Source organism: Falco rusticolus, chromosome 2 (assembly GCF_015220075.1).
Source record: "Falco rusticolus isolate bFalRus1 chromosome 2, bFalRus1.pri, whole genome shotgun sequence".
Classification (NCBI taxonomy): domain Eukaryota; kingdom Metazoa; phylum Chordata; class Aves; order Falconiformes; family Falconidae; genus Falco; species Falco rusticolus.
The window spans coordinates 74,734,724-74,747,907 of record NC_051188.1 but is presented as its reverse complement, the minus strand read 5'-3'; the positions used below and the strand labels follow the sequence as shown (position 1 = coordinate 74,747,907).

At 36.1% G+C, this 13,184-nt stretch overlaps 1 protein-coding gene across 11 annotated transcripts in view; it reads left to right on the top strand.

Moving 5' to 3' along the window:
• Nucleotides 1-13,184, top strand: part of SYNJ1 (synaptojanin 1) — a 69,303-nt gene that overhangs the window by 37,521 nt on the left and 18,598 nt on the right. For 6 of the 11 annotated variants that reach the window (XM_037376357.1, XM_037376350.1, XM_037376349.1 and 3 more), the window contains exons 16-26: nt 772-912; nt 1,294-1,486; nt 2,756-2,914; nt 5,099-5,255; nt 5,602-5,719; nt 5,837-6,052; nt 6,878-6,956; nt 7,989-8,151; nt 10,170-10,376; nt 11,375-11,503; nt 12,126-12,164. In XM_037376357.1, coding sequence (XP_037232254.1) covers nt 772-912; nt 1,294-1,486; nt 2,756-2,914; nt 5,099-5,255; nt 5,602-5,719; nt 5,837-6,052; nt 6,878-6,956; nt 7,989-8,151; nt 10,170-10,376; nt 11,375-11,503; nt 12,126-12,164 — 1,601 coding nt within the window. The remainder of the gene's footprint in view (nt 1-771; nt 913-1,293; nt 1,487-2,755; nt 2,915-5,098; nt 5,256-5,601; nt 5,720-5,836; nt 6,053-6,877; nt 6,957-7,988; nt 8,152-10,169; nt 10,377-11,374; nt 11,504-12,125; nt 12,165-13,184) is intronic. The other 5 variants (XM_037376358.1, XM_037376352.1, XM_037376351.1 and 2 more) reach the window with 1 other exon arrangement.

Genomic DNA, 13,184 nt, shown 5'->3' with positions numbered 1-13,184 from the left:
ATATATATTATTGTGGAGTTCAGATTTTTCACCCCTAGCAGAGTGGGTTATGAAAATACATTTTTACTAGTGGTGGGTGGTACCAGTGATGAAGTCTCTATGTCTGGTCCTAGGGTCGTATTCACTTTGTCCATTGTTTTGTCTGCTTGTTTTGCATGTTTTCTGGTGTTCAGCAAGCTTTAACTCATTGGAAAAAGTATCTAAAGCCAGTAACACTGTTGGCCTTTGCACAGGATGTTGTCTTGAGGACAAAGTGACAGTTTGTCATCCCCTAATTTCAAACTGTGTCTAGCTAATGCTGTTCCTAGGTCTGATATTTTTCATTTACACCCAATGCTAGCTCTGAAAACCATGTTCTGTTAGGTCTCTAAGGAAGTTTCTTCTTGATCTAAGACTGTGGACATCTCTGTTTTCCAGTATTGACTGAGCTCTAGGCTAGGAAGTAACTCTGTGGAAAGATTCTCAAGTTTTGCTCCTCTAGCCTAGCTTCAGAAATACAGGAAAGATAACCCTGGCTTCTAACACAGTCTGTGGTGTTGAGAAAAGCGAGGCAGGAGTTTTGTGAGGCTGAATTTGAAATGTGATGTCGTGACAGTCTATAGCCTGTGTCTCTGCTAGGAGGCATTTGAGCACCATTCACAGCTTGGCTTTGGCTTGCTACCCCAAAGTTGAGTTAAGGTTATTGTACAAACTTTATTCAACTAATCAACAGTTTAGATACCTGCTTAATTTGATTTAGTTTACAACTGGCATTTTTAATCTCACTGCTAGCACAACCAATCAGAAGCTCTGGGCTGCTGAACTACAGAAGACTATATCAAGAGATTACAAGTATGTGCTGCTGGCTTCTGAGCAACTGGTGGGCGTCTGCCTTTTTGTGTTCATCAGGCCCCAGCATGCTCCTTTTATCAGGTCAGTGAACACACAGCTGTGCCTGGGTTGGGTCACCTTCAGTTTGCTTTGTATTGCAAGCAAACATACTAGTGTACTAAGTAGCATATGGGGCTCTAAATAGCTGTTAAATCTTCTGGGGAGCTAGTTGCTTGAACTCTTTTTACCTTAGTATTTAAATGCCTCATCAGTTGCCAAGAAAGCTTGAAAAGCTGAAGTATTAGGTTGTTACCTGCTCAATAGCTGTTGACATTTTTTTAAAAGTAGCCCAATGGCCTTGCTGCTGAAAAAAACAATGTGAAAATGTTCTCTTACCAAAATAATGTCATACTCAGACATATTTAAAGCTGTTATTTTCTGTGTCATTGTATTTTAGGTTTAATACTTGATTAACTCTTTTAGGGATGTTGCTGTTGATACCGTAAAGACTGGCATGGGAGGAGCCACTGGTAATAAAGGTGCAGTAGCAATTCGGATGTTGTTTCATACATCCAGTCTTTGCTTTGTCTGCAGTCATTTTGCTGCAGGACAATCACAAGTTAAAGAGAGAAATGAAGACTTCATAGAAATAGCTCGCAAGCTCAGTTTTCCAATGGTAAGCAACACTGTTCAAATTCCATAATGAATGAGAAGTTAAACCCTTTGACCTCCAGCAGTGTCATCCAAAAGCTCTATTTATTTTTTCCCATCCACAGATTCCTGTGGAAATCAAATTTCCTTGGGTTAGAGGTCTCAGAGATAATTTAAGTTCCCACAAGTTTTATTAAAATAGATGACTTCAGAAAGAATAGACCTTTCCGGTGCAATGACTGATAGAGATGGTGAAGCATGAATTCACTTGCATTAGGCATCAAGGATTAGCATAGGAAAGAGACCTTACAGATTCCTGACATGCAGTACAACTTTTGTAGGCATCGGAGTTCAACAACTACAAGCAAAAAATCTATGCGAAACAGCACTATTTTCAGTACACGAGAATGATTTTTGCTAACCCATTTTTGTCAGGCTGGATTCTACAGTTTTGTACCAGAATCTCATAAAGAATCAACACTGAGTAAATACTTGATAATTTTATCAGTGCGACAAAATGCTTCCTTGAGACTTAAATTTTGACAGTAGTCAAACTGTCCTTAGTTAGTTTCTATGGCCCTGGGCAGGAGTCTGACATCTTATTTTACAGGGTTTTTTAATTTCTACATTTGTCCATATGGTCATGTTTCATTTTTTCTTGACAGTACTATATTCTTATGGTCCTTAGAAAGAGTTTCCTAAATGATGCTGGTTTAATCTGCTTTGATTTACTTAAGGGCAATGGAAAAATCAAAACCAAGAGGGAAGTAGAAGTTCTTATTTAAACTCTAGGCTTTGTTTAAACTAACAGAGCCCTTCTGTCTCTTCCTAGCTATGAAAATTGTACATAATTGAAAAGTCTTCAGTTAAATCTGAATAATAAAGGCCTTGATTTGCAGTTTGTCAGGGTATTGTACCACAAGATCCCAGGGTAGTGTTTTGTTCTCCTTTGTAACCTTTTTGTGACACAAGTAGCAGTCATCACCTTAGAGCAGACTTCTAAAACAGGAGTAGAAAGATAAAGAATTTTAGAATCCAATTCAGATGATTGATGATTCTTTAGAAATGCTAACTATGTAAGAAATGTTACTTCTTTCATATTCTGTATGTGTGAATACCATACATTTGGCTATGTTGTTCCAACCATACGAACACTAAATACTAACGTGTATTTCAATTATCCTCATCAGCTAGACATTATGTCTGTTTTACAGTTAATAACTGAACTCCTGCACCTGGAAGTAATAAATTTGTCACTTGGTTTTTAACTTAATTGTGTGCTTCTGTTTTACAGGGAAGGATGCTCTTTTCCCATGATTATATCTTTTGGTGTGGTGACTTTAATTATCGAATCGATATTCCAAATGAGGAGGTTAAGGAGCTAATACGACAACAGAACTGGGATCCCCTTATAGCAGGAGACCAGCTTATCAATCAGAAAAATTCTGGACAGGTATCTTAAAAGTGTTAGCACACTTAAGAATATTTTTATTTTTAGCTTTAGCAGTTTTCTGTGGCACTTCTGTAAATCCATATCCTCGGCATGTTTTACTTCTCACTTTTGTCCAGGCAGTGGTATGGAAGGGTGGGACATAGCAACATTTATTAACGTATTTGTAGTAACAGTCTTGAAGAGGCAGTGCTAGAAATACAGCGACTAGCTGTAGGAGTGAGGTTTTTCTTTCTCTCCTGAAAGAAAAAAAAAAAAGGACACTGTATCATCTTTTCAGAACTTTGTGTTGGAGTTTACTTCTTACAATATTTTTCTTTTTATCAGGTAAAACCATTTAAAACATATTTATAAAAGTTCTTTTAGTAATGTTACTGTTTACTTTAAATTGCTGCAGTAACAGGTCTAATGCTGTTACTGTCATTCTGTAGGAAAAAGCAATAGTCCAAGTGGCAGTCTTTTTGCTTACAAAGAAAAAGAGCATGGAATAACAAAGCCTGAAGAAAGTTTCAGATTTTAGAATTCTAGGGTTTCTTGGGAGGCAGCAGGTAGCAATTAAAGGAATATTTGTAATGAATCAAATTTTGTGTGAAAGTGTGTATTCTTTCTTTCCAGCTTTATGTGGGAATGCTGTATATGGTAAAATGAGAGATAATACTCTTGTTAGTTTTGTCTGTCTGCCAGCATTTTGATCATAAAGAGTGCTTTTTCTGAATTAGAGTTCTCTTCCATTTGTGTTGGTGTCTTGTGCACCAGAACAGGAGGAAAAAAGCTCAATAATTTTTAATTATTTCTTTTTATAGCCCAGTTCCTAGAGAAAAAGAGGCATACATTCAGATGGGCAGGGAGCATCGTTGTCTGTTAATTTAATAAAAAACAAGAGAGGTGTAGAGGTTTGGGAGATGCTTACGGCATTTATAAAGCTGGAAAGATCTATGGAAAGTACCGGAATATGTAAAAGACTCAAGATAGCCTCCTCACTGGGGAGAAGGAGGAGGAGTAGTATTACACTGTTGGGGGTAATATTCTGTTATTTGAAAGTGGCTGGCTGGGTGGCACAGGGTGTCAGCTGGCTGCAGAGGGTAGCTCCATGGTTGTTAACTGGTGTATCTGCTGTTCAGGAAGGGCATTTACGTAGCAACTTTCTTCATAAAAGTAGGTTAAGAAATAATTACCAAAGGCAAATAAACTAATAAATTGCCTCAGAAGTTGTGGATCTTTTGACATTCTGACATTGATCTCTTAACATTGATTTTAGATTGACTAAATTGTAATTTATTTTTCCAACAAGAAAAGCAGGCTACCCTGACATTTGATGCAGACTTGACTGTAAGATCTAAGTTAGTTTACAGATCTCTGATGTGAAGTAAAACTGCCCATAGAGTATTAAACTCAAGAGCGGAGCTGGTTAACTATAAAGGCCTTTAGCATATATCTAATTTAAACAGTTAAGGAGTGAGGAAAACCCCTGACCTTCTAGGGTCTTGTGTCAGTTTGCTCTATCTATTTATGTTGCAAAGTACCTAACGGGTTTTTTGATTCCTTTCAGTTGGCACTGTATCTCTAAGTAACATACGTACTCTTGGCAGATGATTTCACATTATTGTTCTCATTCATTCTGTTTTCCTATTTGCTTGAGAATAAATTGTGATATTATCTCACTAATCTTTCAGTTCATATTGAATGTATTAAGGACTCTTTCTTTTTCTTTTTTTTTTCCTTAGCTCCTGTTTATTGGTGGGGCATCTTATGTCAGTTTGGGGCAATGCTTTTTGTGTGTTCAGATAGGTACAGAAAATATAAACCTTAATCCCCAACTTTTGCTAACACATGAGCAGCTGTGTTAACTGAACAGCTGATTAAAGTGCTACGGACAGCATCTGTGTTCTGGATGACCTCAAGATCTGAACAACATTGGAGGGAATAGTAGGTTGCTTATAAGCCTGGCTTTAAAGATATAAATGTTGACATGCTTCTGTTTAATGATAATCTGTTTAGGTTACTATTTAGTCTTAGTAGCAAATGTAGAATGTTTTCAGCAGGTAAAATTTAGAGAAGGATTCATATGATCAAATGACTTTTAAGATGTGTATACAGGTTTTCACTGCTAGAAAAGAGAATCCTGATTAGTTTCAAGCTGTTTCCCATCTGTTCTGGCATGACACATAACTGCTTTGTTTCTTACAGATTTTTAGGGGGTTTTTGGAAGGGAAAATAAATTTTGCTCCTACATACAAATATGATCTTTTTTCTGATGACTATGACACCAGTGAAAAATGTCGTACACCAGCATGGACAGATCGTATCCTTTGGAGAAGAAGAAAATGGCCTTTTGACCGATCAGGTTTGAGTGCTTCCTGAAATTGTTTAAAATATTCTTTTAACTGGCTTATAGAGTCCATTTAGTGACATTCACAGTGTCAGTGATTCTGAGCTTCTATCCCTGACATTGTATGAGACAGAAAGCTTATAATAGCATCTGCAATAAATACAGTGATGCTAAACAGGAGGATCAAGAATCAGATACCAGTTACTGATATTTCAGTAATGCAAAAGGAACTTCTGTTTTTTTCTGTAAAACACTTGGTTTTGGTTTACTTTGCTTTTTCTCTTTTTACAAATAGCTTATTTTTTTAAAGCATATTCATGCAATCACTGTGTTTTTCCCCTTGTGTTTTCAATGAATGCAGCTGAAGACCTCGATCTTCTGAATGCTAGTTTTCATGATGACAGCAATGTCCCCTATACATGGAATCCTGGTACTTTGTTGCACTACGGAAGAGCAGAGTTGAAAACATCTGATCATAGGTTTTAGTTTTATTTTGTATATTACTTCCTAATTGCTGAAGATTGAATATTCATGTTACATCTTTTGCTGCTGGGGTAATCTGCTTACAGGTTTTTCTCATGTATTTTTTTTCCAAGGCCTGTGGTTGCACTGATTGACATTGACATATTTGAAATTGAAGCAGAAGAGAGACAAAAAGTTTATAAGGAGGTGATTGCAATGCAAGGACCACCTGATGGTACTGTAATGGTCTCCATCAGAAGTTCTTCAGCGGAAGAAAACTATTTTGATGATAACTTGATTGATGATCTTCTTCAAAAATTTGCAAACTATGGTGAAGTTATACTTATAAGGTTAAAAAAATTTTTTACTTCTAATCTCTGTTTCTCCTCATTGTTCCCACCTATTTCCTGAACAAAGTTACCTTCTTAGCAGGCATTGCAGTTATGATCTGCTTTATTTTTAACATTTAGATTTGCACTTTAATGTCTTTACAGTTGAAAATCAGTTTTACATACCTGTATGTGTCTCAGTTTTCAGACTTAATTTTTGCATATAGTCTTTATTTCTGAGATAGTATCATCTGACTTAGAAATCAGTCAGAGTTAAGATTTGTTATTTATGTCATTTTATACAATTTTTGTATTCTGAAATTAGGTTAGTAGTTTTAAATGAACTGCAATGAGAGGATCCCTTTGAATATTGCATTTTCACTAAGCTGTTAATTGAACTATAAGTGGTGTGGTTTCTTGTTTGGGATTTTTGTGGGCTTATTTTGTTGGGGGGTTTTTTTGTTGTATTTTTGGGGGTTTTTTTTCCAGAAGACTACACTGTGGACTGGGGACTATGTTCCTAATGTAACATGGGACACCGAATACAAACATCTAACCTGTAGCTACACAATTACTATTGAATGTGTAACTGTAGTCACGTAATTTTTAAGAGGACAGTGCTTTTGCAGTGTGATATTTACCTGGTTTTCTTTTGCTTTATGGTTTGGTTTTTTTTTGTTGCAAGGATTCATTCAGTTGAAGCTTATTAACCAATTATATGTATTTTAATGAACTTAAAAAAATAATTAATCAAGTGAAACATTGAAAAACCTTTATGATAAAAGTCTTCAAAATCTAAGAGCTGTGATAAAGCATTTTAATTATTGTTTCCAATGGACTTTGCAGGTTTGTGGAAGACAAGATGTGGGTAACATTTCTGGAAGGAAGCTCTGCTTTGAATGTTATGAATTTGAATGGTACTGAGGTAATGTAAGAATTACTAAGCTTTCATATACCAGCAAAAGATCCAACTTTTTAAAGACTCTTGGGTGGATTAGGGTTTTTGTTTGTTTCTTTGCTTTTAATTCTTAAAAGTTTTTCATGTTCTGTATAGACTGTTTTATTTAATCATTTCTTTTTCACTTTTGATAGCCACATAACATTATGTTGAGTTTCAAAAGCCAGCTGAGAGAAGTACCAAACAACTTATTTTTAGGAGGAGGACTGTTAGAGAAATGAAGATCCCATATTGAGGGGCATCTTCATCAAATGAGACATTTTAAATTATTTTTTTAAATTATATAAAAAGCAGAGTTCTTGCCTTGAGTTTGTAGTATGAACCAGATTATATTAATGGCCTGCAATTATTTTATATTCAGCACTCCTGTACTGCAATCACTTAGAAGTGTCAAAATTTCAGCTGTCATTGACTTCTGTAAAATGTAAAAATATTAATTTTCATATTAAAGTTTTTTCCTGGTCTATGTTCCTGTTAAGACTTAGATTCTGTAATGAGGTGTTTGCAGATGGATCCCTGCATCTCCTGAGAGCTTCACTGACAGTCCATGCAGGATAGGAGCTCAGTGTCATGTGTCAGTTTGCAGCCTTCAGTTTTATCAGTCTCCAAAAATAACTTCACTAATGTAGTTTATAAGCAAGTCTGTTTTTCTTTACAAAGAATAGTGTTTCTATTGGAATAAAGAAACCAGAAGCTTTTGTGTTAACTGAAAAGGAAAATCTTGTGAGACAAGTGGTTACTTTTTTTTTTTTTAGAAAAGTACAAAACAGTTGTAATTAACAGTTCAAACTACATAAATGTACTTAATTACCAAGATGAAGCGAAAACATAATTATTTTTGTGACCTGTTACTGTTACTATTTAGTCCCAGAAATTCTGATAATCTTATTTGTGGTATTTTCAGTAATTATTTTTTTTCTTTTTAAATCTGGAGTGCTGAACTTTGATGTTTCTACTCTTACCAATTTCTGTTTTTTGCATACCTTTTTGGCAATTCAGCTGCTAGGAAGGGTTATAAACATAAGCTTGAAAAATCCAGATTGGATCAGAAGTTTGGAAGATGAGATGAATCTAGAGAAGATTAACATTGGGCTGCCTTCATCGACAAGTTCCACTCTGCTTTGTGAAGATGCTGAGGTTACTGCAGACTATGATATGGAAGGTTTGTTGAAGTAAAACATTCTTCATTTTTAAATGCTTATAGTTCTAAATAATGTGGTTGATTTAATGCATATATCGGTACTTTAACAAGCTTCTGCCTACCTGAACCACATAAATTAGAAATCTCATTATTTCCAACAGTATCTTGAGAATTTGTTGAGCAATGTCAGTTTGCACTGTATCTCTAGGTTTTACTCATTTGCTGACATTCTTTTTATTCTTTTCACTTTATCACGTGACCTACCATCTCAGGGTCAGTTTATTCAGGCAGCTTCTACTGTTCATGGAGACACTCTATAAGCAGGATACACACAAGTTCAGAGTGCAAAACAATTATTTTTTTGCCAATACACGTAATAGATTAGTAGGACTAATGAGCTCCCATGCTAAGCATTGATATGTTTACCACCCCCAAGAAGACACATGTTGCGCCTTTGACAGGCAGGCAAATATGAGTCAGGCAAGGAAACCTTCAGCCTCTGTTGCTCCTTGGAACAGGCTGATCTTTGGCATTGATGAGTTGCTGTTCTCTGGTTCCCTGGGTTTTGCTGGTTTTGTTTTTTCCCTGAAGGTTTTTTATCTTTTCATGTCATACTTTTCTAGCAGAATCCTCAAGCTGCTGAATATCACTGTTGCAGCAATTGTGCCTCTGCATTTTTGCTTTACTTTACTTACATTTTTCTAATCTATGTGCTTTGTTAAAGCTTATTTTTTAATCAATTAATTTTTATGAAAGGTCTGCTTCACTTTCTTTTCTACATTAAAAAATGTAGACGTACTTTTGGCTTCTTGGCCAGTAAAATAGCTGGTTTTTGAACAGCAGCAAAAAAGCGCACACACCTCTTACCTGCTTACACTTCCTGTGCGTATTGCATTTCCATATGTATTTTACAGGGTGTGTTTTTTTAAATTTTTGAACAGATATACTTTCTAGATTTAGTCAGTGTGTCTATATTGATTTATTCCATGTTTAAGTAGCTTATTTGCTTTGAATTTCTATCCAAGCTTCTTAGTGGCAAGCATTATGTTGCACAAGTTTCAAGAAAAGGGATGTACTTGCAAGAGTAGAGTAAGGTTTTTTTGTATAGGTATTTCTTAAAGGAATATACGTGTTGGTAAGGGTACAGATATGGGAAACCTGTGTGAAAAGTTGGAATTTGCATTAGTCTGTGTCATAAGATACTTCATCTGTTTGCAATGCAGGTAGGAAACAGGACTCTTAAGAGTTTAGATGCCTGTATGATTGGGGTTTTTTATTAATAATCCTATGTAAAATGGTATGATTCCTTTAAAGTGTGAGATCTCAAATCCCACAAGACTCTTAAATGAGGAGCTAGTATGTAATTAGGAGCCTTGTTACTCTTTATTGCCAAGCAGTGCAGAGTTAAAGCTGGAACCTAGTTCCTGTAGCTGAAGAGAGAGAAGCCTAGAACTTATGGAAGAAAGGATCACTATGATCTTACTGGACTGTGGTGGGATATTTATCTATTTTTGGCATTTTTAATATTAACATACCAATATCAGAAATTGACAGTTTACTTTTCAAAGACACATCCATATTGAACCTTTTTTTTTAAACATCATTCCACCTTTTCAAACAGAAGGTATTACAAATAGCAGGTATCTTGAAATCCCCTGCCCAGCCTTCTGAAGAATGGTAAGTGAAGCTTGCCATCTGTTGCAAACCAGGAAAATAATTTCTGCAAAGGTAATTCTTGGTAAAGCTAATTGTTTCTTAAATTAAGCAACGTTACAGTTGCCACATTATTATAATTACCTGTAATAGATACTGTGCATCTGGAGTATTTTCAACTGGTTTGAGTACACACGTGTTCTTCATGTTTGATTTTTATGATGCAAGAATCGTACTTTGGTTGTTGAGCTAATTCCTTGGAACTTGAGGGCTTTTGGCAGAAAATCCCATGCCCAGAATCAGTTTATAATTTCTCCACTTTCAGTAATTATTGTTCCCTTTATTTTACATGCTTTTTCTTTTTTGGGGTGGGGTTTGTTATTTAGGAGACATTGATGACTACAGTGCTGAAGTAGAAGAAATCCTTCCTCAGCATCTACAGCCAACTTCAAGCTCTGGTCTTGGAACCTCCCCAGGCTCTTCACCACGTTCCAGTCCTTGTCAATCCCCTACGCTGTCAGATGGACCTACGCTCCCAGTGAGACCGAGCCGAGCACCAGCAAAAACTCCTGGACCACCTGTTTCCACACACAGTGTGTATTACATTGCTTGACTGCCTGTATTACTACTATGCAATTTGGCAGCTGTATAGCCCAGTGGTAAAATACAAGCTTATAGATTATTTTTATTAGTGTCTTTAGGTTAATATAAAAGGCTGGTCTTGATATCATCTAGCATTTTACACATAAGTGGCCTTGGGTAAATCACCTCATTCTTTGTGTCTCTGTTTTCCTAATGGGCAGTGGAAGAGCTTTGTTTCCTGAGTCTTAATTTGGTACACCATCCACTGATCTATGCTGCTGTAAGCTACCTAACTTGCTTTAGTTCTTTAGCATTTCATCATGAAAGTGGCATCTCAAAAAGTTATGTGATTGATAGGCTTTCTAAGTTGATTAGTTTGAAACCTCTGTTCAAAAATTCTGTTGCAATGTGTCAGTATAATCCTAGGTCACTTTAGTCATATTCTTCAAATACAGCCCATTTCAAGTAATGCTCCTGTCAGCTGAAATATGTAAGTTGTAATCAATAGATTTGTGAAGTGGGTGTATAATATGAAAGCTTCTGTTTAAACACAGCTTTATTTTAGCAACAAAGTGGACATTCAGAATTACAGTGTTTGGAATGGCTTTTAGAACACTTCCTTTCAATATACTTTGGAGTAATTTTGCAAAGACTGCTAAAATGCCTTCTGCATTCTCCTTGTAACATTCTTTCCAGAGCACTTAGTTCACAGATAAGGGCCAAAATACAAATTTGGAACTCTGCAATTTGTAAGAATGTTCAGGATTCCATGAAAAGCATATACTGATAAAAGCACGTAAAACAAAAATCTTGTTTTAGGCGATCTGCTTATTTTCACCATTGGTTTATTTCTCTTGTTTTCCCTCTCTCAAAAACTTCTGTATCTTTGTTGCCAGGGCTGGGAACGGAATGTTCTCTCTGTGAAAATAACTTTCTATTAGAAAATCTTTACAGTGATTAGAATGTACAAGTGATTAATTTTTGCATTGTTTTCTGTCATGTTCTTCAGCTGAATTGCAGCTTGGTACCCAGCAGAAAGAGTCTTCGCAGAGCTTGGAGCCTAAGCGTCCTCCACCACCTCGCCCTGTTGCTCCCCCTGCACGCCCTGCTCCTCCACAGAGGCCACCTCCACCATCAGGTAATGCGGTGACTTATATCAGGTGATCAGGAATATTTTGTTTCAAGTCTGTGGGATGAACTTTGAAGTCTGCACCCAAACTACATGTTATATTGTTGGTTTGGGGCTCAGTGGAACATACCGTTTTTTCACTGAAGTATTTAGTTGGTACATTTAATATCAATAATGGCATGGGAAATAACAGCATTTTCCAGTACCATTTAAATATTATTGTCTTTGCCTAGTGAAGAAGTTTTAAAGTTTTTATAAACTTATTTTTACAGTTTAAATATGTGGGCTTCCTACAGCAGTATTTACTCAACATTTTCATTTTTGTAGCATCTTAATTTTTAAAATAAAATGTAAATAATCTTGTGCATTCATTGGTTTTATATTCCTTTAATTTTGGCATCAGTATGTATGCATTTTGCCATGTCCAGGTTCTTAATGTAGAGTTCATCTGGATCATCTGAAAATGTAAGCAATTGAGCACTAAAAGAAACTGGATGTTCAGAAGCATATGGGCAACGTAGTTAATAACAAACTGACCCTTGTCATTTTTAACTTTCTCATTCTTTTTCTTCCCTCTTTACTGTACTGATATTTTTCATTATTGCTGCACTCATTTCTTAAATACTGTAAGGCGGTAGGAGTCCTGCACCTGCTAGAAAGGAATTTGGAGGTAATGATTTTAATTGTTTTCGGATATGACTACATAGCAAAACTACTATGGTGGTCTGTTGTGACAGTACTTAACATGATGATGTCCAAAGGTATAAAACTGGGTAATTTTTGAATGTCAATGTAATTTCTTTCTCTGGGTTTCTATCCCCCTCTGAATTACATTTGACTTTTTAGTGAAAAAATATTTATCCAGAAGTTGGTACAATATAGTCAGAAAGATTAAAGTTGTTCCAGGTTTTTATTACTTTGTCCTGGTCAAAATACACCCAGCTAACTGTTGTGTGAAAGCAGAAACTTGTCTTTAGTTGTGAAAAGGCTAGCTTTTTTCCTCACAGGCCATGAAAAGGAGCATTGTAAAATGGATTGTGATTGCAGCTACTTGCAGTGATTATCCATTAATTAATTGTTCAAGTTGAAACGACTGCTGATCTGGCCCAGTTTCCCCTGGATGATCACCAGTTAACACAGAGCTCCAAATCACTGAGCTGTATTTGTCTCTAAGCTGAACACTAACATATGGGTAGTTTATTTTCTCTTTCCAAGTCTGAAATGTGCTCCCAAGCCCTTCCCAGAGACATGAAACACCCTCCATAGTTCTCGGAATCAATGTGTAAGTGTACTTCAGAAACACAAACTTAGCAAAGGAATTTATTCAGTTACTTTGTAGGCACTCGAGAGCTACAGGTCTTTACAAAGTAACAAAATCCTGAAATAATTCTCCCCTAATTCCTTCCCCTTTGGTAATGCTGAGGGCCTTATCCAACCCTTCAGGCTAGTTTCATTTTTTCCAGCTTGATCTGGTTTTGCATGTAATAACAACTCACATGTTCTCAGAAGTGCTGCTTCTTGAAACTAATCTTTGTCCTTTGTCACATGTTTCATAGATGAGCTGTCCTGCCTGGACTTAAATCAACTCATTAATACATGGGATAGAGTGAGAATACTTAGTGGCTCTGAAATACTTTCTTAATGGCTTTTCAGACACTGCCACTCAGTTGGTAGGAAAGAGAGATTTTTG